This window comes from Indicator indicator, chromosome 16, assembly GCF_027791375.1.
Source record: "Indicator indicator isolate 239-I01 chromosome 16, UM_Iind_1.1, whole genome shotgun sequence".
NCBI classification, from domain to species: domain Eukaryota; kingdom Metazoa; phylum Chordata; class Aves; order Piciformes; family Indicatoridae; genus Indicator; species Indicator indicator.
The window spans coordinates 1,587,046-1,608,458 of record NC_072025.1 but is presented as its reverse complement, the minus strand read 5'-3'; the positions used below and the strand labels follow the sequence as shown (position 1 = coordinate 1,608,458).

The 21,413-nt window shown below is 56.9% G+C and overlaps 1 protein-coding gene across 46 annotated transcripts in view; it reads left to right on the top strand.

Moving 5' to 3' along the window:
- The first annotated feature begins 240 nt into the window (after positions 1-240).
- The window catches only part of CELF6 (CUGBP Elav-like family member 6), a 57,803-nt gene continuing 36,630 nt past the window's right edge, over positions 241-21,413 (top strand). For 44 of the 46 annotated variants that reach the window (XM_054388293.1, XM_054388279.1, XM_054388310.1 and 41 more), the window contains exons 1-2: positions 358-502; positions 5,329-5,411. In XM_054388293.1, the coding sequence (XP_054244268.1) occupies positions 358-502; positions 5,329-5,411 (228 nt within the window). Of the gene's footprint in view, positions 503-5,328; positions 5,412-21,413 lie in introns of all 46 variants that reach the window. The other 2 variants (XM_054388267.1, XM_054388315.1) reach the window with 2 other exon arrangements.

Sequence of the window (21,413 nt, the reverse complement as noted above, 5' to 3'; positions counted from 1 at the left end):
CGCGCCCCGCCCCACCTGCAGCCTCCTCTGGCGATTGGCCGTCTCTGCCTCATTATGCTAATGAGCGTGAGTCTGGCCGGGGGCTGGGCGGGCTGTGGCGTCACAGGGGTGGGTGGGGCGCTGCGAGCAGCCAGGCCCGGGCCGAGCCGAGCGGTTCCGAACGGTTCCGAGCGGGGCGGGGCGGGGCGGGGCGGCGGGCGCCTCCCGCAGCGGCGGCGGCGGCGGCGGCGGAGCGGGGCCATGGCCGCGGCGGGCAGCGGCGTGGCGGCGGCGGCGGCGGCGGAGGCGGGGGCGGCGTTCAGCACCGCGAACAGCGGCCGGGTGAACGGGCTGAGCCGCCCGCCCGGCGCCATCGCCATGAAGGATCACGACGCCATCAAGCTGTTCGTGGGGCAGATCCCGCGCAACCTGGAGGAGAGCGACCTCAAGCCGCTCTTCGAGGAGTTCGGCCGAATCTACGAGCTCACCGTCCTCAAGGATCGCTTCACCGGCATGCACAAAGGTACGGGGGGCACCCTGGCGCGGGGGGACCCCGTCAGGCGGGACGCCCTGAGGTGGAGCACCCCGCTGCGGGGCACCTGAGGTGGGACCCCTGAGGTGGGACACCTCGAGGCAGGAGTACCCCTGAAAGGGGACACCCCCGAGGCCGGGGTACCCTTGAGGTGAGATGCCCCTGAGGTGGACACCCCTCAGGCAGGGGTGCCCCCAACATGGGATGCCTTGAGGTAAGACATCCCTCAGGTGTGGAGCATCCCTGAGGTGGGATGCCTCAAGGTGGGGCATCCCCGAGGTAGGGGTACCCCTGAAGTGGGATGCACTGAGGTGGGGCAGCCGTGAGGTGATGCACCTCTGAAGTGAGACGTGCTGAGGTGGAACAGCCTGAGGTGCGACATCCCTGATCTAGAGGTACCCATGGCTGGGGGGGCACTCTGGTCCAGGGCATTTCTGAGGTAGGGGCAACCCTGAGATGGAGGTAGGACACCCTGATGTGGGGAGCTTCTCAGTTGGGGCACCCAAGTGTAGAGCATCTCTGGGTTGAGATACCTGTGAAGTGGGGATGCCCCTGATGTGAAGGTACCAGTGAGGTGGAGGTATGCCTGAGGCTGGGCACCCTAGTCTGGAGTACCCCTGAGGGGGAGGTACCCTGTTATGAGGCACCTCAGTATGGAGCATCTCTGACGTGAAGGTACTCCTGAGGTGGAGGCACTTTGGTATTGGTCAGCCTTGTATGGTCACTCTGGTATGGAGCATCACAGTAGGGGTATACTGATGTGTGCCCCCCCTAAGACTGGGGCACCCCTGAAGCACCTAAGGTGGAAGTGCCCCTAGGATGGGGACACCTGCCTGAAGTGGGAGCACCCACTCAGGATTCAGGTGCCTACCTGGGGTTGGGAGCTGCCATCTGCCTTGGGGTCAGAGCACCCCAGGCCTGGGGTGTTTAGAGCACCCACCTGGGTTGGGGGCGCCTGTCTGGCATTGGAGCACCTGTGTGAATTTCAGCCCTGGAATGGAGGCACCCACTTTAGATATAGACACCCCTCATGGATGGGGGCAGCATCTGTTCACTCCCTGCCTTCACCATGCCCCAAGCCTCTGTGACCTGGCAGGACCCCCCAGGGTCACTGCTGGCCTGGCTGCCACCCTGGCATGGGGTGCAGAGCACCTGGTACCTTGAGCCCTGTCACAGCGAAGGGCTCATGTGTGCACCGCCGAGGTCTTCATTGGCCACATGTCTGTGAGCTGGGGTCCACGGGGCTGGAGCAGGGGCAGGGCACCCCAGGTTTCACCTGGACAGGATCCTCCACACACTGTCACCAAGCCCCTGTGCCACAGGCAATGCCCGCTTCGGCCAGGGAGCCGAAATTTGCAGCTCGCAGCTCCTGCTGCCTCGGTGCCCTTTGGCCTTGGAGCTTTCCATCCTGGACTCCATCCTTCTCAGCCTCCAAAACACCTCCAAAGCTGCTTCTGTGCCCGAACAAGGGGATTTGCACCTCGCAGGCCCCCCTTGGGCTCTTCCTCCAGCTCAAGGCTTCAACTGCAGCGGCCCAGAGCTGGGATTTGCTTGCGGCCGCTCCTGTGATTTGAATGGCATCCACCCTCCCCGCCGGCCTCCGGAGCGGCACCGCTCCCGCTCCGGCCCTCCCGAACTTCTCCACAACACCCAGGCGCCGGCCACCTTGTTGCCTGCAGGAGAAAAGCGGGGGAAAAAAAAAAAAAAAAAGCAGAGAGGAGGAAGCCAACAGGATTCCAGCTTGGTAAACACTGGAAATGGCACCGGGACTGAGGCGAGCTCCAGCGCTGGCCTCTGCTCTCCGCGGGCTAATGGTTAACCAGGGGGGGAATCTCTCCTTGCTCCCCGTGAGGGCAGATGTCCCCAGCACCCCAAAGCGGCCGAGGGACCCCACCTTTGGGGTCTGTGTGTGTGTGTGTGTCCCACCACCCCACTGCCACGCTCCCTCTCCTCCCAGGCACACTGATTGTACTTATTAAGAGTTATTAATACTTAATCAGCTGGCGGATTTAATTGTGCCAATATTAAAAATGCATCAATGTCAATTTTATTCATTAAATATTTACTTTGTTGAAGGGAAACTGTTTTGCTGCTGTTTTAATATCACTTTTGGATGTGACCCTAGCAAATTGTAAGGGGGGGGGGGGAGGGGAAAGGAGAGCCCTCGGGGAGGGAGCAGCGTGGCGGCAAGTGGCACGGGAACCCAGGATGCTCCCGCGGGAACGGTAGAGAACCGAATCCCCGGGCCCCCGAGGCTCGCTCGTCGTCAGCAGCCCCGGGCGAGCCAGCGGCTCGGCAGCGTGAGTCAGCGTGGGAAAACCTCACCCCAGGCGGATTCCTCCTTCCCGAAGCAGCGCGATGTCGGAGGAGCCGGAGCGCCTGGCCTCGCCGGGCTCACCCCGAGGAGGAGGAGAAGCATGGCGGCGAGCGAGCCCCGGGACGCGCGGCCTCGACGCCTGGAGAGCTGCTTCCCAACCGGGCTTCGGCTGCGCCTCTCCCGGCAGCGGGGCACTGGAGCGCCGCTGCCGGGGTGCTGCCTGCTCCTTCCCTCGTCCCGCCGCCCGTCTGCAGCCGGATCGCTCAGCCTGGTTTTGGGGCTGAGCTCCGGGCGCTGCCTGCAGCGGTGCCCACCTTGGGTGCCAGGGTGCTGGCGTGCAGGATCATAGCATGCTGATATCCTGGATGTCAGGTTGCTAGGATACCAGGATGCCAGGATGCTGCTGGTACGCTGCATGTCAGGGAGCCAGGGTAATGGATGTTAGGGTGCCAGGGTAGTGATGTCGGGGTGCCAGGGTAGTGGATGTCAGGGTGCCAAGACTAGCAGTGTGCTGGAAGTCAGGGTGTTGGACTGCTGGATGCCACAGTGCCAGGTTGCCAAATGCCAGGGTACAGGGTGCTAAGGTGACGAAGTGCTGGATGCCAGAATGTCAGAGTGCTGGATGCTAGGGTACTGGACTGCTGGATGCCATAGTGCCAGGTTGCCAAGTGCCAGGATACCAGGGTGCTGAAAGATAGGGTGCTGGGCTCTGGATACCACAGTGCCAGGTTGCCAAGTTCCAGGGTACCGGAAGTCAGGGTGCTGGGGTGCTGGATGCTATAGTGCTAGGGTGCCAAATGCCAGGGTACCAGGATGCTGGAGTGCTGGATGTCAGATTGTCAAAATGTTGGATGCCAGGGTGCTGGGCTGCTGGATACCACAGTGCCAGGTTGCCAAGTTCCAGGGTACCGGAAGTCAGGGTGCTGGGGTGCTGGATGCTATAGTGCTAGGGTGCCAAATGCCAGGGTGCTAGGGTGCTGAAGTGCTGGATGTCAGAGTGCCAGAATGCTGGATGCCAGGGTGCCATGGTGCTGCTCTGCTGGGTATCAGGGTGCAGGGTGTGAGGATACCAGGGTGCTGGATGCAAGGGCATCAGGATGCTGGAATGTTGTGTGCCAGGGTGCTGGTTATCAGGGACCATGTTACCAGGACACCATCATGCAAGGGTGCTGAGGTGCTGAATGCCATGGTGTTAGTGCCCTTGGGTGCTGAATGCCAGTGTGCCCTGGTGTGGCATGCAAGGGTGTTCACTGCCAGGGCACTGGGTGCTGGGGTGCTGTGTGGCAGAGTGATATGGTGCCAGTGTGCTGGAAAATAGGGTGCCAGGATACCAGAATGACAGGGTGTCAGGGCACCAGGAAACCAGGGTGCTGGCATGCTGTATGCCAGGTTGCCATGGTGCCATTGTACTGGATAATAGGGTCCAGAGTGCCAGGATATGAGGATGCTAGGGTGCTGAGGTGCTGGATGTCGTGGTCCAGGGTGCCAGGATACCGGGATGCTAGGGTGCTGGTTGCACAGGGATTGAGTGCCCAAGCACCAGCATGCCAGATGCCATAGTGCCAGGGTGCTGCATGACAGAATGTTGAATGCCAATGTACTAAGGTGCCAGGGTTCTCAATGCCACGGTGCCAGATGTCACAGTGCCAGAGTGCCAGGGTTCTGGGTGCCATGGATGATCCAGTGACCCTATCACTGGATGATAGGGTTCAGGGTGCCAGGATACCAGGGTGCTGAGGTGCTGGATGCCACGGTGCCATATTGCTCAGGTGCTGGCTGCCAGGGCACGAGGATGCCACGTTGCTGGCGTGATGTATGTCAGGTTGCCATGGTGCCATTGTGCTGAATAACAGGGCCCAGGGTGCCAGGATACCAGGACGTCAAGGTGCTGGGGTGCTGGATACCACAGTGCCAGGGTGCTTCGGTCCTGGATACCATGCTGGCTGCACAGATACTGAGTGCCAGAGCACCAGTGTGCCAGATGCCATGGTGGCAGGGTGCCAGATGTCATAGTGCCAGGGTGCCATGATGCTAGTGTACTGGATAATAGGGCCCAGGGTGCCAGAATACCAGGGCGCTGAGGTGCTGGATCCCACAGTGCCAGAGTGCTCAGGTGCTGGATGCCACAGCACCGGGTACCAGGGTGCTGGTGTACTGTGTGCCAGGTTGCCATGCTGTCAGTGTGCTGAATAACAGGGCCCAGGGTGCCAGGATACCAGGGCGTCAAGGTGCCAGATACCACAGTGCCAGGGTTCCTGGGTCCTGGCTGCACAGATGTTGAGTGCCCAAGCACCAGTGTGCCAGGGTGCTGAGGTGCTGGATGCCAGAGTGTTGAGTGCCAAGGTACCAGGGTTCCGGGTGCCACAGTGCCAGGGTGCCAGACGTGACAGTGCCAGGGTGCTGGGTGCCAGGGTGCTGTGGCACCTCTCACTCTCCAGATGCCCAGGGCTCTGCGGTGGGGCCAGGCTGGCCGCTGATGCCCTCTCCCTTGTCTCCGCAGGCTGTGCCTTCCTCACCTACTGCGCCCGCGACTCGGCCCTGAAGGCACAGAGTGCCCTGCATGAGCAGAAGACACTGCCAGGGGTGAGTGAGGCTGGGGTTGGGGTATGCTGGGGGCAGCAGCCGGAGACACCTCTGCTGGCGTGACACCCAACCAAGGGCACCTCTGCTGGGGTGACACCCATCTAGGGGCTCCACTGCCAGTGTGACACCCAGCCAGGGGGCACCCCTGCCGGTGTGACACTGAATCGGGGCACCCCTGCTGGTGTGACACCCAACCAGGGGCACCAATGCCTGTGTGACATCCAGCCCGGGGATACCGCTGCTGGTGTGACATGCAGCCCAGGGTACCCCTGCCGGTGTGACACCCAAACAGGGGCACCAATGCCTGTGTGACATCCAGCCCGGGGGTACCGCTGCTGGTGTGACACGCAGCCCAGGGTACCCCTGCCGGTGTGACATCCAACCAGCGGCACCAATGCCTGTGTGACATCCAGACCGGGGGTACCGCTACTGGTGTGACACCCAACCAGGGGCACCACTGCTGGTGTGACACCGAGCTGGGGCCACCGCTGCCGGTGTGACACCCAGCTGGTGGCACGCTGCCGGTGTGACACCCAGCCAGGGACACCTCCACAGGCGTGACACCCAACCAGGGGCACCTCTGCTGGGGTGACACACAGCCAGGGGCACCACTGCCGGTGTGACACCCAGCCGGGGGCGCGGGAGGCGCTATCCAGCGGCCGCAAACCCAGGCAGGCATCGATTTTCCTGCCGTGGCGCTTTTCTGCGGGCTCCGACCTCCCGAGCTTAACAAAGTGAAAATAAATATTTAATTATTCGCCTAAATACAAATCGATAGGGGCCGCCGGGCGGCTGGGGGGGAAGCACCGGGGCCTGCGGAACGCGGAGGAACGGGGCTGGCGGGGAGGCGGCTCCTTGAGCCACGTTTGAGCTCTGAGTGCTCACGTTACAGTGGCCTTAAGAGTTAAGAGCCTGGCGCTGGCAGGCTGAAGGAGGTGTGGAGTCAGGCTCTGCCTGTGGGGCAGGATGTCTTGAGGTGTCCCTACCATGTCACGTATCCCCTGCCCCCCTGCACAAAGCCCCTATAGCTGTGCTCTCACCCCCATAACTGTGCACTCACCCCTATAGCTGTGCTCTCACCCCCACAGCTGTGCTCTCATCCCCATAGCTGTGCTCTCACCCCTATAGCTGTGCTCTCATCCCTATAGCTGTGCTCTCACCCCCATAGCTGTGCTCTCACCCCCATAGCTGTGCTCTCACCCCTATAGCTGTGCTCTCATCCCTATAGCTGTGCTCTCATCCCCATAGCTGTGCTCTCATCTCTATAGCTGTGCTCTCACCCCCATAGCTGTGCTCTCACCCCTATAGCTGTGCTCTCATCCCTATAGCTGTGCTCTCACCCCTATAGCTGTGCTCTCACCCCCATAGCTGTGCTCTCACCCCTATAGCTGTGCTCTCATCCCTATAGCTGTGCTCTCATCCCCATAGCTGTGCTCTCACCCCTATAGCTGTGCTCTCATCCCCATAGCTGTGCTCTCATCCCTATAGCTGTGCTCTCACCCCCATAGCTGTGCTCTCATCCCTATAGCTGTGCTCTCACCCCCATAGCTGTGCTCTCACCCCTATAGCTGTGTTTTCACCCCCTATAGCTGTGCTCTCACCCCCATAGCTGTGCTCTCACCCCATAGCTGTGCTCTCACCCCCTATAGCTGTGCTCTCACCCCTATAGCTGTGCTCTCACCCCCATAGCTGTGCTCTCATCCCCATAGCTGTGCTCTCATCCCTATAGCTGTGCTCTCACCCCTATAGCTGTGCTCTCATCCCTATAGCTGTGCTCTCATCCCCATAGCTGTGCTCTCATCCCTATAGCTGTGCTCTCATCCCTATAGCTGTGCTCTCACCCCTATAGCTGTGCTCTCACCCCCATAGCTGTGCTCTCATCCCTATAGCTGTGCTCTCATCCCTATAGCTGTGCTCTCACCCCTACAGCTGTGCTCTCACCCCCATAGCTGTGCTCTCACCCCTACAGCTGTGCTCTCACCCCCATAGCTGTGCTCTCACCCCCTATAGCTGTGCTCTCACCCCTATAGCTGTGCTCTCACCCCTATAGCTGTGCTCTCATCCCTATAGCTGTGCTCTCACCCCCATAGCTGTGCTCTCACCCCCATAGCTGTGCTCTCATCCCCATAGCTGTGCTCTCACCCCATAGCTGTGCTCCCACCCCCATAGCTGTGCTCTCATCCCTATAGCTGTGCTCTCACCCCCATAGCTGTGCTCTCACCCCCATAGCTGTGCTCTCATCCCTATAGCTGTGCTCTCACCCCCATAGCTGTGCTCTCACCCCCATAGCTGTGCTCTCATCCCTATAGCTGTGCTCTCACCCCATAGCTGTGCTCTCATCCCCATAGCTGTGCTCTCACCCCATAGCTGTGCTCTCATCCCATAGCTGTGCTCTCACCCCATAGCTGTGCTCTCATCCCCATAGCTGTGCTCTCACCCCTATAGCTGTGCTCTCACCCCCATAGCTGTGCTCTCACCCCTATAGCTGAGCTCTCATCCCTATAGCTGTGCTCTCACCCCTATAGCTGTGCTCTCATCCCTATAGCTGTGCTCTCACCCCTATAGCTGTGCTCTCACCCCTATAGCTGTGCTCTCACCCCCATAGCTGTGCTCTCACCCCTATAGCTGTGCTCTCACCCCTATAGCTGTGCTCTCATCCCTATAGCTGTGCTCTCACCCCTATAGCTGTGCTCTCATCCCTATAGCTGTGCTCTCACCCCTATAGCTGTGCTCTCACCCCTATAGCTGTGCTTTCACCCCCTATAGCTGTGCTCTCACCCCTATAGCTGTGCTCTCATCCCTATAGCTGTGCTCTCACCCCTATAGCTGTGCTCTCATCCCTATAGCTGTGCTCTCATCCCCATAGCTGTGCTCTCATCCCCATAGCTGTGCTCTCACCCCTATAGCTGTGCTCTCACCCCCATAGCTGTGCTCTCACCCCCATAGCTGTGCTTTCACCCCCTATAGCTGTGCTCTCACCCCTATAGCTGTGCTCTCACCCCTATAGCTGTGCTTTCACCCCCTATAGCTGTGCTCTCACCCCATAGCTGTGCTCTCATCCCTATAGCTGTGCTCTCACCCCATAGCTGTGCTCTCATCCCCATAGCTGTGCTCTCACCCCTATAGCTGTGCTCTCATCCCTATAGCTGTGCTCTCACCCCTATAGCTGTGCTCTCATCCCTATAGCTGTGCTCTCACCCCATAGCTGTGCTCTCATCCCCATAGCTGTGCTCTCACCCCTATAGCTGTGCTCTCACCCCTATAGCTGTGCTCTCATCCCCATAGCTGTGCTCTCACCCCTATAGCTGTGCTCTCACCCCTATAGCTGTGCTCTCATCCCTATAGCTGTGCTCTCACCCCTATAGCTGTGCTCTCATCCCCATAGCTGTGCTCTCATCCCTATAGCTGTGCTCTCATCCCCATAGCTGTGCTCTCACCCCTATAGCTGTGCTCTCATCCCCATAGCTGTGCTCTCACCCCTATAGCTGTGCTCTCACCCCCATAGCTGTGCTCTCATCCCTATAGCTGTGCTCTCACCCCCATAGCTGTGCTCTCACCCCTATAGCTGTGCTCTCATCCCTATAGCTGTGCTCTCATCCCTATAGCTGTGCTCTCATCCCTATAGCTGTGCTCTCACTCCATAGCTGTGCTCTCACCCCCATAGCTGTGCTCTCACCCCCATAGCTGTGCTCTCATCCCCATAGCTGTGCTCTCATCCCTATAGCTGTGCTCTCATCCCTATAGCTGTGCTCTCACCCCTATAGCTGTGCTCTCATCCCTATAGCTGTGCTCTCACCCCCATAGCTGTGCTCTCACTCCATAGCTGTGCTCTCATCCCTATAGCTGTGCTCTCATCCCTATAGCTGTGCTCTCACCCCCATAGCTGTGCTCTCACTCCATAGCTGTGCTCTCATCCCTATAGCTGTGCTCTCACCCCCATAGCTGTGCTCTCATCCCTATAGCTGTGCTCTCACCCCTATAGCTGTGCTCTCATCCCTATAGCTGTGCTCTCACCCCCATAGCTGTGCTCTCACTCCATAGCTGTGCTCTCACCCCTATAGCTGTGCTCTCACCCCCATAGCTGTGCTCTCACCCCTATAGCTGTGCTCTCATCCCCATAGCTGTGCTCTCACCCCTATAGCTGTGCTCTCACCCCTACAGCTGTGCTCTCACCCCTATAGCTGTGCTCTCATCCCTATAGCTGTGCTCTCACCCCCATAGCTGTGCTCTCACCCCTATAGCTGTGTTTTCACCCCCTATAGCTGTGCTCTCACCCCCATAGCTGTGCTCTCACCCCATAGCTGTGCTCTCATCCCTATAGCTGTGCTCTCACCCCCATAGCTGTGCTCTCACTCCATAGCTGTGCTCTCACCCCTATAGCTGTGCTCTCATCCCCATAGCTGTGCTCTCACCCCTATAGCTGTGCTCTCACCCCCATAGCTGTGCTCTCATCCCTATAGCTGTGCTCTCACCCCTATAGCTGTGCTCTCATCCCCATAGCTGTGCTCTCACCCCCATAGCTGTGCTCTCATCCCCATAGCTGTGCTCTCACCCCATAGCTGTGCTCTCATCCCCATAGCTGTGCTCTCACCCCTATAGCTGTGCTCTCACCCCTATAGCTGTGCTCTCATCCCCATAGCTGTGCTCTCACCCCTATAGCTGTGCTCTCATCCCCATAGCTGTGCTCTCACCCCCATAGCTGTGCTCTCATCCCCATAGCTGTGCTCTCACCCCTATAGCTGTGCTCTCATCCCCATAGCTGTGCTCTCACCCCTATAGCTGTGCTCTCATCCCTATAGCTGTGCTCTCACCCCCATAGCTGTGCTCTCATCCCTATAGCTGTGCTCTCACCCCCATAGCTGTGCTCTCACCCCTATAGCTGTGCTCTCATCCCTATAGCTGTGCTCTCATCCCTATAGCTGTGCTCTCATCCCTATAGCTGTGCTCTCACCCCATAGCTGTGCTCTCACCCCATAGCTGTGCTCTCACCCCCATAGCTGTGCTCTCATCCCTATAGCTGTGCTCTCACCCCTATAGCTGTGCTCTCATCCCTATAGCTGTGCTCTCACCCCATAGCTGTGCTCTCACCCATAGCTGTGCTCTCATCCCTATAGCTGTGCTCTCATCCCTATAGCTGTGCTCTCACCCCATAGCTGTGCTCTCACCCCATAGCTGTGCTCTCATCCCTATAGCTGTGCTCTCACCCCCATAGCTGTGCTCTCATCCCTATAGCTGTGCTCTCACCCCTATAGCTGTGCTCTCATCCCTATAGCTGTGCTCTCACCCCCATAGCTGTGCTCTCACCCCATAGCTGTGCTCTCACCCCTATAGCTGTGCTCTCACCCCCATAGCTGTGCTCTCACCCCTATAGCTGTGCTCTCATCCCCATAGCTGTGCTCTCACCCCTATAGCTGTGCTCTCACCCCTATAGCTGTGCTCTCACCCCTATAGCTGTGCTCTCATCCCTATAGCTGTGCTCTCACCCCATAGCTGTGCTCTCACCCCTATAGCTGTGCTCTCACCCCTATAGCTGTGCTCTCACCCCCATAGCTGTGCTCTCACCCCATAGCTGTGCTCTCATCCCTATAGCTGTGCTCTCACCCCCATAGCTGTGCTCTCACCCCTATAGCTGTGCTCTCACCCCTATAGCTTTGCTCTCATCCCCATAGCTGTGCTCTCACCCCTATAGCTGTGCTCTCACCCCCATAGCTGTGCTCTCATCCCTATAGCTGTGCTCTCACCCCTATAGCTGTGCTCTCATCCCCATAGCTGTGCTCTCACCCCTATAGCTGTGCTCTCACCCCCATAGCTGTGCTCTCACCCCTATAGCTGTGCTCTCATCCCCATAGCTGTGCTCTCACCCCTATAGCTGTGCTCTCATCCCCATAGCTGTGCTCTCACCCCTATAGCTGTGCTCTCACCCCTATAGCTGTGCTCTCATCCCTATAGCTGTGCTCTCATCCCTATAGCTGTGCTCTCACCCCTATAGCTGTGCTCTCACCCCTATAGCTGTGCTCTCATCCCTATAGCTGTGCTCTCACCCCCATAGCTGTGCTCTCACCCCCATAGCTCTGCTCTCATCCCCATAGCTGTGCTCTCACCCCCATAGCTGTGCTCTCATCTCTATAGCTGTGCTCTCATCCCTATAGCTGTGCTCTCACCCCTATAGCTGTGCTCTCATCCCTATAGCTGTGCTCTCATCCCCATAGCTGTGCTCTCATCCCTATAGCTGTGCTCTCACCCCTATAGCTGTGCTCTCATCCCTATAGCTGTGCTCTCACCCCCATAGCTGTGCTCTCACCCATAGCTGTGCTCTCACCCTATAGCTGTGCTCTCATCCCCATAGCTGTGCTCTCACCCCTATAGCTGTGCTCTCACCCCATAGCTGTGCTCTCATCCCTATAGCTGTGCTCTCACCCCTATAGCTGTGCTCTCATCCCCATAGCTGTGCTCTCACCCCTATAGCTGTGCTCTCACCCCATAGCTGTGCTCTCACCCCTATAGCTGTGCTCTCATCCCCATAGCTGTGCTCTCACCCCTATAGCTGTGCTCTCATCCCCATAGCTGTGCTCTCACCCCTATAGCTGTGCTCTCACCCCTATAGCTGTGCTCTCATCCCCATAGCTGTGCTCTCATCCCTATAGCTGTGCTCTCATCCCTATAGCTGTGCTCTCACCCCTATAGCTGTGCTCTCATCCCTATAGCTGTGCTCTCACCCCCATAGCTGTGCTCTCACCCCCATAGCTCTGCTCTCATCCCCATAGCTGTGCTCTCACCCCATAGCTGTGCTCTCATCTCTATAGCTGTGCTCTCATCCCTATAGCTGTGCTCTCACCCCTATAGCTGTGCTCTCACCCCATAGCTGTGCTCTCACCCCCATAGCTGTGCTCTCATCCCCATAGCTGTGCTCTCACCCCTATAGCTGTGCTCTCATCCCTATAGCTGTGCTCTCACCCCTATAGCTGTGCTCTCATCCCCATAGCTGTGCTCTCATCCCTATAGCTGTGCTCTCACCCCTATAGCTGTGCTCTCATCCCCATAGCTGTGCTCTCACCCCTATAGCTGTGCTCTCATCCCTATAGCTGTGCTCTCACCCCCATAGCTGTGCTCTCACCCCCATAGCTGTGCTCTCACCCCCATAGCTGTGCTCTCATCCCCATAGCTGTGCTCTCACCCCTATAGCTGTGCTCTCATCCCTATAGCTGTGCTCTCACCCCTATAGCTGTGCTCTCACCCCATAGCTGTGCTCTCATCCCTATAGCTGTGCTCTCACCCCATAGCTGTGCTCTCACCCCTATAGCTGTGCTCTCATCCCCATAGCTGTGCTCTCACCCCCATAGCTGTGCTCTCATCCCTATAGCTGTGCTCTCATCCCCATAGCTGTGCTCTCATCCCTATAGCTGTGCTCTCACCCCTATAGCTGTGCTCTCACCCCTATAGCTGTGCTCTCATCCCTATAGCTGTGCTCTCACCCCTATAGCTGTGCTCTCATCCCTATAGCTGTGCTCTCACCCCCATAGCTGTGCTCTCACCCCTATAGCTGTGCTCTCATCCCTATAGCTGTGCTCTCACCCCCATAGCTGTGCTCTCACCCCTATAGCTGTGCTCTCACCCCTATAGCTGTGCTCTCATCCCTATAGCTGTGCTCTCACCCCCATAGCTGTGCTCTCACCCCTATAGCTGTGCTTTCACCCCCTATAGCTGTGCTCTCACCCCTATAGCTGTGCTCTCACCCCCATAGCTGTGCTCTCACCCCTATAGCTGTGCTCTCATCCCTATAGCTGTGCTCTCACCCCTATAGCTGTGCTCTCACCCCATAGCTGTGCTCTCATCCCTATAGCTGTGCTCTCACCCCTATAGCTGTGCTCTCACCCCTATAGCTGTGCTCTCACCCCATAGCTGTGCTCTCATCCCTATAGCTGTGCTCTCACCCCATAGCTGTGCTCTCATCCCTATAGCTGTGCTCTCACCCCCATAGCTGTGCTCTCATCCCTATAGCTGTGCTCTCACCCCTATAGCTGTGCTCTCACCCCTATAGCTGTGCTCTCACCCCTATAGCTGTGCTCTCACCCCTATAGCTGTGCTCTCATCCCTATAGCTGTGCTCTCACCCCTATAGCTGTGCTCTCATCCCTATAGCTGTGCTCTCACCCCTATAGCTGTGCTCTCACCCCTATAGCTGTGCTCTCACCCCTATAGCTGTGCTTTCACCCCCATAGCTGTGCTCTCACCCCATAGCTGTGCTCTCACCCCCATAGCTGTGCTCTCATCCCTATAGCTGTGCTCTCATCCCCATAGCTGTGCTCTCATCCCTATAGCTGTGCTCTCACCCCTATAGCTGTGCTCTCATTCCTATAGCTGTGCTCTCACCCCCATAGCTGTGCTCTCACCCCTATAGCTGTGCTCTCATCCCTATAGCTGTGCTCTCACCCCTATAGCTGTGCTCTCATCCCTATAGCTGTGCTCTCATCTCTATAGCTGTGCTCTCACCCCCATAGCTGTGCTCTCATCCCTATAGCTGTGCTCTCACCCCTATAGCTGTGCTCTCACCCATAGCTGTGCTCTCACCCCTATAGCTGTGCTCTCACCCCATAGCTGTGCTCTCATCCCTATAGCTGTGCTCTCACCCCTATAGCTGTGCTCTCATCCCTATAGCTGTGCTCTCACCCCCATAGCTGTGCTCTCACCCCATAGCTGTGCTCTCACCCCTATAGCTGTGCTCTCACCCCATAGCTGTGCTCTCACCCTATAGCTGTGCTCTCACCCCTATAGCTGTGCTCTCACCCCTATAGCTGTGCTCTCACCCCCATAGCTGTGCTCTCATCTCTATAGCTGTGCTCTCATCCCTATAGCTGTGCTCTCATCCCTATAGCTGTGCTCTCACCCCCACAGCTGTGCTCTCATCCCCCATAGCTGTGCTCTCACCCCTATAGCTGTGCTCTCATCCCCATAGCTGTGCTCTCACCCCTATAGCTGTGCTCTCATCACCATAGCTGTGCTCTCACCCCTATAGCTGTGCTCTCATCCCTATAGCTGTGCTCTCACCCCATAGCTGTGCTCTCACCCCATAGCTGTGCTCTCACCCCTATAGCTGTGCTCTCACCCCATAGCTGTGCTCTCACCCCTATAGCTGTGCTCTCATCCCCATAGCTGTGCTCTCACCCCTATAGCTGTGCTCTCACCCTATAGCTGTGCTCTCACCCCTATAGCTGTGCTCTCACCCCTATAGCTGTGCTCTCACCCCTATAGCTGTGCTCTCACCCCCATAGCTGTGCTCTCACCCCATAGCTGTGCTCTCATCCCTATAGCTGTGCTCTCACCCCATAGCTGTGCTCTCACCCCTATAGCTGTGCTCTCATCCCTATAGCTGTGCTCTCACCCCTATAGCTGTGCTCTCACCCCCATAGCTGTGCTCTCACCCCTATAGCTGTGCTCTCACCCCTATAGCTGTGCTCTCACCCCTATAGCTGTGCTCTCACCCCTATAGCTGTGCTCTCACCCCTATAGCTGTGCTCTCACCCCTATAGCTGTGCTCTCACCCCTATAGCTGTGCTCTCACCCCTATAGCTGTGCTCTCACCCCTATAGCTGTGCTCTCACCCCCATAGCTGTGCTCTCACCCCTATAGCTGTGCTCTCATCCCTATAGCTGTGCTCTCACCCCTATAGCTGTGCTCTCACCCCCATAGCTGTGCTCTCACCCCTATAGCTGTGCTCTCACCCCCATAGCTGTGCTCTCATCCCTATAGCTGTGCTCTCACCCCATAGCTGTGCTCTCACCCCTATAGCTGTGCTCTCACCCCTATAGCTGTGCTCTCACCCCTATAGCTGTGCTCTCATCCCTATAGCTGTGCTCTCACCCCTATAGCTGTGCTCTCACCCCCATAGCTGTGCTCTCACCCCTATAGCTGTGCTCTCACCCCCATAGCTGTGCTCTCACCCCTATAGCTGTGCTCTCACCCCATAGCTGTGCTCTCACCCCTATAGCTGTGCTCTCACCCCTATAGCTGTGCTCTCACCCCCATAGCTGTGCTCTCACCCCTATAGCTGTGCTCTCACCCCTATAGCTGTGCTCTCACCCTATAGCTGTGCTCTCACCCCATAGCTGTGCTCTCACCCCTATAGCTGTGCTCTCACCCCCATAGCTGTGCTCTCACCCCCATAGCTGTGCTCTCATCCCCATAGCTGTGCTCTCACCCCTATAGCTGTGCTCTCACCCCATAGCTGTGCTCTCATCCCTATAGCTGTGCTCTCACCCCTATAGCTGTGCTCTCATCCCTATAGCTGTGCTCTCATCCCTATAGCTGTGCTCTCATCCCTATAGCTGTGCTCTCACCCCTATAGCTGTGCTCTCATCCCTATAGCTGTGCTCTCACCCCTATAGCTGTGCTCTCATCCCTATAGCTGTGCTCTCATCCCTATAGCTGTGCTCTCACCCCATAGCTGTGCTCTCATCCCTATAGCTGTGCTCTCATCCCTATAGCTGTGCTCTCACCCCTATAGCTGTGCTCTCATCCCTATAGCTGTGCTCTCACCCATAGCTGTGCTCTCACCCCTATAGCTGTGCTCTCACCCCTATAGCTGTGCTCTCATCCCTATAGCTGTGCTCTCACCCCATAGCTGTGCTCTCACCCCTATAGCTGTGCTCTCACCCCCATAGCTGTGCTCTCACCCCTATAGCTGTGCTCTCATCCCTATAGCTGTGCTCTCACCCCTATAGCTGTGCTCTCACCCCTATAGCTGTGCTCTCACCCCATAGCTGTGCTCTCATCCCTATAGCTGTGCTCTCACCCCATAGCTGTGCTCTCACCCCTATAGCTGTGCTCTCATCCCTATAGCTGTGCTCTCACCCCCATAGCTGTGCTCTCACCCCTATAGCTGTGCTCTCATCCCTATAGCTGTGCTCTCACCCCTATAGCTGTGCTCTCACCCCTATAGCTGTGCTCTCACCCCTATAGCTGTGCTCTCATCCCTATAGCTGTGCTCTCACCCCTATAGCTGTGCTCTCACCCCATAGCTGTGCTCTCACCCCTATAGCTGTGCTCTCACCCCTATAGCTGTGCTCTCACCCCTATAGCTGTGCTCTCACCCCATAGCTGTGCTCTCATCCCTATAGCTGTGCTCTCACCCCCATAGCTGTGCTCTCACCCCAATAGCTGTGCTCTCACCCCTATAGCTGTGCTCTCAACCCTATAGCTGTGCTCTCACCCCCATAGCTGTGCTCTCAACCCTATAGCTGTGCTCTCATCCCTATAGCTGTGCTCTCACCCCTATAGCTGTGCTCTCACCCCATAGCTGTGCTCTCACCCCTATAGCTGTGCTCTCACCCCTATAGCTGTGTTCTCATCCCTATAGCTGTGCTCTCACCCCCATAGCTGTGCTCTCACCCCTATAGCTGTGCTCTCACCCCTATAGCTGTGCTCTCATCCCTATAGCTGTGCTCTCACCCCCATAGCTGTGCTCTCACCCCTATAGCTGTGCTCTCATCCCATAGCTGTGCTCTCACCCCTATAGCTGTGCTCTCACCCCTATAGCTGTGCTCTCACCCCATAGCTGTGCTCTCACCCCATAGCTGTGCTCTCACCCCTATAGCTGTGCTCTCACCCCTATAGCTGTGCTCTCACCCCATAGCTGTGCTCTCACCCCTATAGCTGTGCTCTCATCCCTATAGCTGTGCTCTCACCCCATAGCTGTGCTCTCACCCCATAGCTGTGCTCTCACCCCTATAGCTGTGCTCTCACCCCTATAGCTGTGCTCTCATCCCTATAGCTGTGCTCTCACCCCCATAGCTGTGCTCTCATCCCTATAGCTGTGCTCTCACCCCCATAGCTGTGCTCTCATCCCTATAGCTGTGCTCTCATCCCTATAGCTGTGCTCTCACCCCCATAGCTGTGCTCTCACCCCTATAGCTGTGCTCTCACCCCCATAGCTGTGCTCTCACCCCTATAGCTGTGCTCTCATCCCTATAGCTGTGCTCTCACCCCTATAGCTGTGCTCTCACCCCTATAGCTGTGCTCTCACCCCCATAGCTGTGCTCTCACCCCTATAGCTGTGCTCTCACCCCTATAGCTGTGCTCTCACCCCCATAGCTGTGCTCTCACCCCTATAGCTGTGCTCTCACCCCCATAGCTGTGCTCTCACCCCTATAGCTGTGCTCTCACACCTGTAGCTTTGCAGCTCCATATCCCTACATTCCCTATATCCATACAAGCTCGATATCCCTACATCCCCTATATCCATACAAACTTTCTGTCCCTTCATGCCCTGTATGCATACAAACTCTTTATCTGTGTAGCCCTATTTTCCTACAAACTCTGTATCCATACATTCCTTAAATTCTTACAAACTCCATATCCCTACATGCCCTGTATCCCTTCATCCCCTGTATCGATACAATCTCTATATCCATACACCCCCTATATCCATACATCCCCTATATCCATACAAACTCTATATCCTTCATTCCCTATATCCATACAAACTCTTTATCCATGTAGCGCTATTTCCCTACAAACTCTGTATCCATACATTCCTTATATTCTTACAAACTCCATATCCCTACATCCCCTGTATCCTTTCATCCCCTCTATCGATACAACCTCTGTATCCATACACCCCCTATATCCATACACCCCCTATAGCCATACATCTCCTCTATCCATACAAGCTCCATATCCCTACATCCCTTATATGCATGAATCCCCTATATCCATTCAAACTGTATATCCCTACATCCCTGATATCCCTACATCCCCTATATCCGTACATTCCCTATATCCATACAAAATCTATATCCCTGCATCCCCTTTATCCATACATCCCCTGGATCCATTCACACTCTCTATCTCTACATTCCCTATATCCCTATATCCCCTATATCCATACATTCCCTGTATCCATTCAGACTCTATATCCCTACATCCCCTTTATCCATACATTCCCTGTATCCATTCAAACTCTATATCCCTACATCCCCTATATCCATACATTCCCTATATTCATGCAAACCCTATATCCCTACATCCCTTTTATCCATACATCCCTTGTATCCATTCAAACTCTATATCCCTGCATCCCCTTTATCCATACATTCCCTGTATCCATTCAAACTCTATATCCCTACATCCCCTTTATCCATACATTCCCTTTATCCATTCAAACTCTATATCCCTACATCCCCTTTATCCATACATTCCCTGTATCCATTCAAACTCTATATCCCTACATCCCCTTTATCCATATATTCCCTGTATCCATTCAAACTCTCAATTCCTGCATTCCCTATACCCATACGTACCCTATTGCTGTCCACCCCCCACCCCGTGCTCCGCGACCCCGGGCTATGCCCCTCCCCCTTGCTCGGGTGGGCGTATCTGCGCCCTAGCCCCTCCCTTCGGCTCGGCTCGGCTGAGCTCGGCTCGGCTCGGCTCGGCCCGCTTCGGCTCGGCTCGGCCCGGCTCGGCGGGACTGCTGCCGCCCCTCCCCGCGCTCCGCCTCCCGCGCGCCGCAGCGCGAGCCGAGCCGAAAGCGGGCCGGACCGAGCCGAGCCGCCTCGGGTGGAGCCGTGTAGGGCCGGCCTAAAGCGAGCCGAGCCGAGCCGAGCCGGGCCGGGTCGGGCCATGCAGCTGCCGCAGGTGCCGGCTCCCGGGCCGCGGCCGCCCGTGCTGTGGGTGCCCAGCGGGTCCAAGATCCTCTGCATCGAGGTAGGGCCCCGCCTTTGTCTGCCGCCGGCTCGGCTCGCCTCGGCTCGGCTGGGCTCGGCTCGGGCAGGGAGTCTCGGCGTGCGCGGGGGCATCCGCGCCACTAGGGTGGGGGTGATGGTGGGGGAAGCTGTTCCCGGGGATGTTTGCACCCAGGGATGCTGGGGGTGAGGAGGGTGCATCTCCTGCCAGGGGTTCGGGGGTTCGGTGATCGGGGTGTATCTGAACCTGGAGGGGGGAGGGGGTCATCATCAGGGTGTCTCAGAACCTAGGGATGGGGGTGTTGGTGATAAGGGTGTCTGAACCTAGGGATGGGGGTGTTGGTGATCAGGGTGTGTCTGAACCTAGGGATGGGGGTGTTGGTGATCAGGGTGTATCTGAACCTAGGGATGGGGGTGTTGGTGAGCAGGGTGTATCTGAACCTAGGGATGGGGGTGTTGGTGAGCAGGGTGTATCTGAACCTAGGGATGGGGGTGTTGGTGATCAGGGTGTATCTGAACCTAGGGATGGGGGTGTTGGTGATCAGGGTGTATCTGAACCTAGGGATGGGGGTGTTGGTGAGCAGGGTGTATCTGAACCTAGGGATGGGGGTGTTGGTGATCAGGGTGTATCTGAACCTAGGGATGGGGGTGTTGGTGATCAGGGTGTATCTGAACCTAGGGATGGGGGTGTTGGTGAGCAGGGTGTATCTGAACCTAGGGATGGGGGTGTTGGTGATCAGGGTGTATCTGAACCTAGGGATGGGGGTGTTGGTGATCAGGGTGTATCTGAACCTAGGGATGGGGGTGTTGGTGAGCAGGGTGTCTGAACCTAGGGATGGGGGTGTTGGTGATCAGGGTGTATCTGAACCTAGGGATGGGGGTGTTGGTGAGCAGGGTGTATCTGAACCTAGGGATGGGGGTGTTGGTGAGCAGGGTGTATCTGAACCTAGGGATGGGGGTGTTGGTGAGCAGGGTGTATCTGAACCTAGGGATGGGGGTGTTGGTGATCAGGGTGTATCTGAACCTAGGGATGGGGGTGTTGGTGATCAGGGTGTCTGAACCTAGGGATGGGGGTGTTGGTGATCAGGGTGTATCTGAACCTAGGGATGGGGGTGTTGGTGATCAGGGTGTATCTGAACCTAGGGATGGGGGTGTTGGTGAGCAGGGTGTATCTGAACCTAGGGATGGGGGTGTTGGTGAGCAGGGTGTATCTGAACCTAGGGATGGGGGTGTTGGTGATCAGGGTGTATCTGAACCTAGGGATGGGGTGTTGGTGAGCAGGGTGTATCTGAACCTAGGGATGGGGGTGTTGGTGATCAGGGTGTATCTGAACCTAGGGATGGGGGTGTTGGTGATCAGGGTGTATCTGAACCTAGGGATGGGGGTGTTGGTGATCAGGGTGTATCTGAACCTAGGGATGGGGGTGTTGGTGAGCAGGGTGTCTGAACCTAGGGATGGGGGTGTTGGTGATCAGGGTGTCTGAACCTAGGGATGGGGGTGTTGGTGATCAGGGTGTATCTGAACCTAGGGATGGGGGTGTTGGTGATCAGGGTGTATCTGAACCTAGGGATGGGGGTGTTGGTGAGCAGGGTGTATCTGAACCTAGGGATGGGGGTGTTGGTGATCAGGGTGTATCTGAACCTAGGGATGGGGGTGTTGGTGATCAGGGTGTATCTGAACCTAGGGATGGGGGTGTTGGTGATCAGGGTGTATCTGAACCTAGGGATGGGGGTGTTGGTGATCAGGGTGTATCTGAACCTAGGGATGGGGGTGTTGGTGAGCAGGGTGTATCTGAACCTAGGGATGGGGGTGTTGGTGATCAGGGTGTCTGAACCTAGGGATGGGGGTGTTGGTGAGCAGGGTGTATCTGAACCTAGGGATGGGGGTGTTGGTGAGCAGGGTGTATCTGAACCTAGGGATGGGGGTGTTGGTGATCAGGGTGTATCTGAACCTAGGGATGGGGGTGTTGGTGAGCAGGGTGTATCTGAACCTAGGGATGGGGGTGTTGGTGATCAGGGTGTCTGAACCTAGGGATGGGGGTGTTGGTGATCAGGGTGTATCTGAACCTAGGGATGGGGGTGTTGGTGAGCAGGGTGTCTGAACCTAGGGATGGGGGTGTTGGTGATCAGGGTGTATCTGAACCTAGGGATGGGGGTGTTGGTGATCAGGGTGTATCTGAACCTAGGGATGGGGGTGTTGGTGATCAGGGTGTATCTGAACCTAGGGATGGGGGTGTTGGTGATCAGGGTGTATCTGAACCTAGGGATGGGGGTGTTGGTGAGCAGGGTGTATCTGAACCTAGGGATGGGGGTGTTGGTGATCAG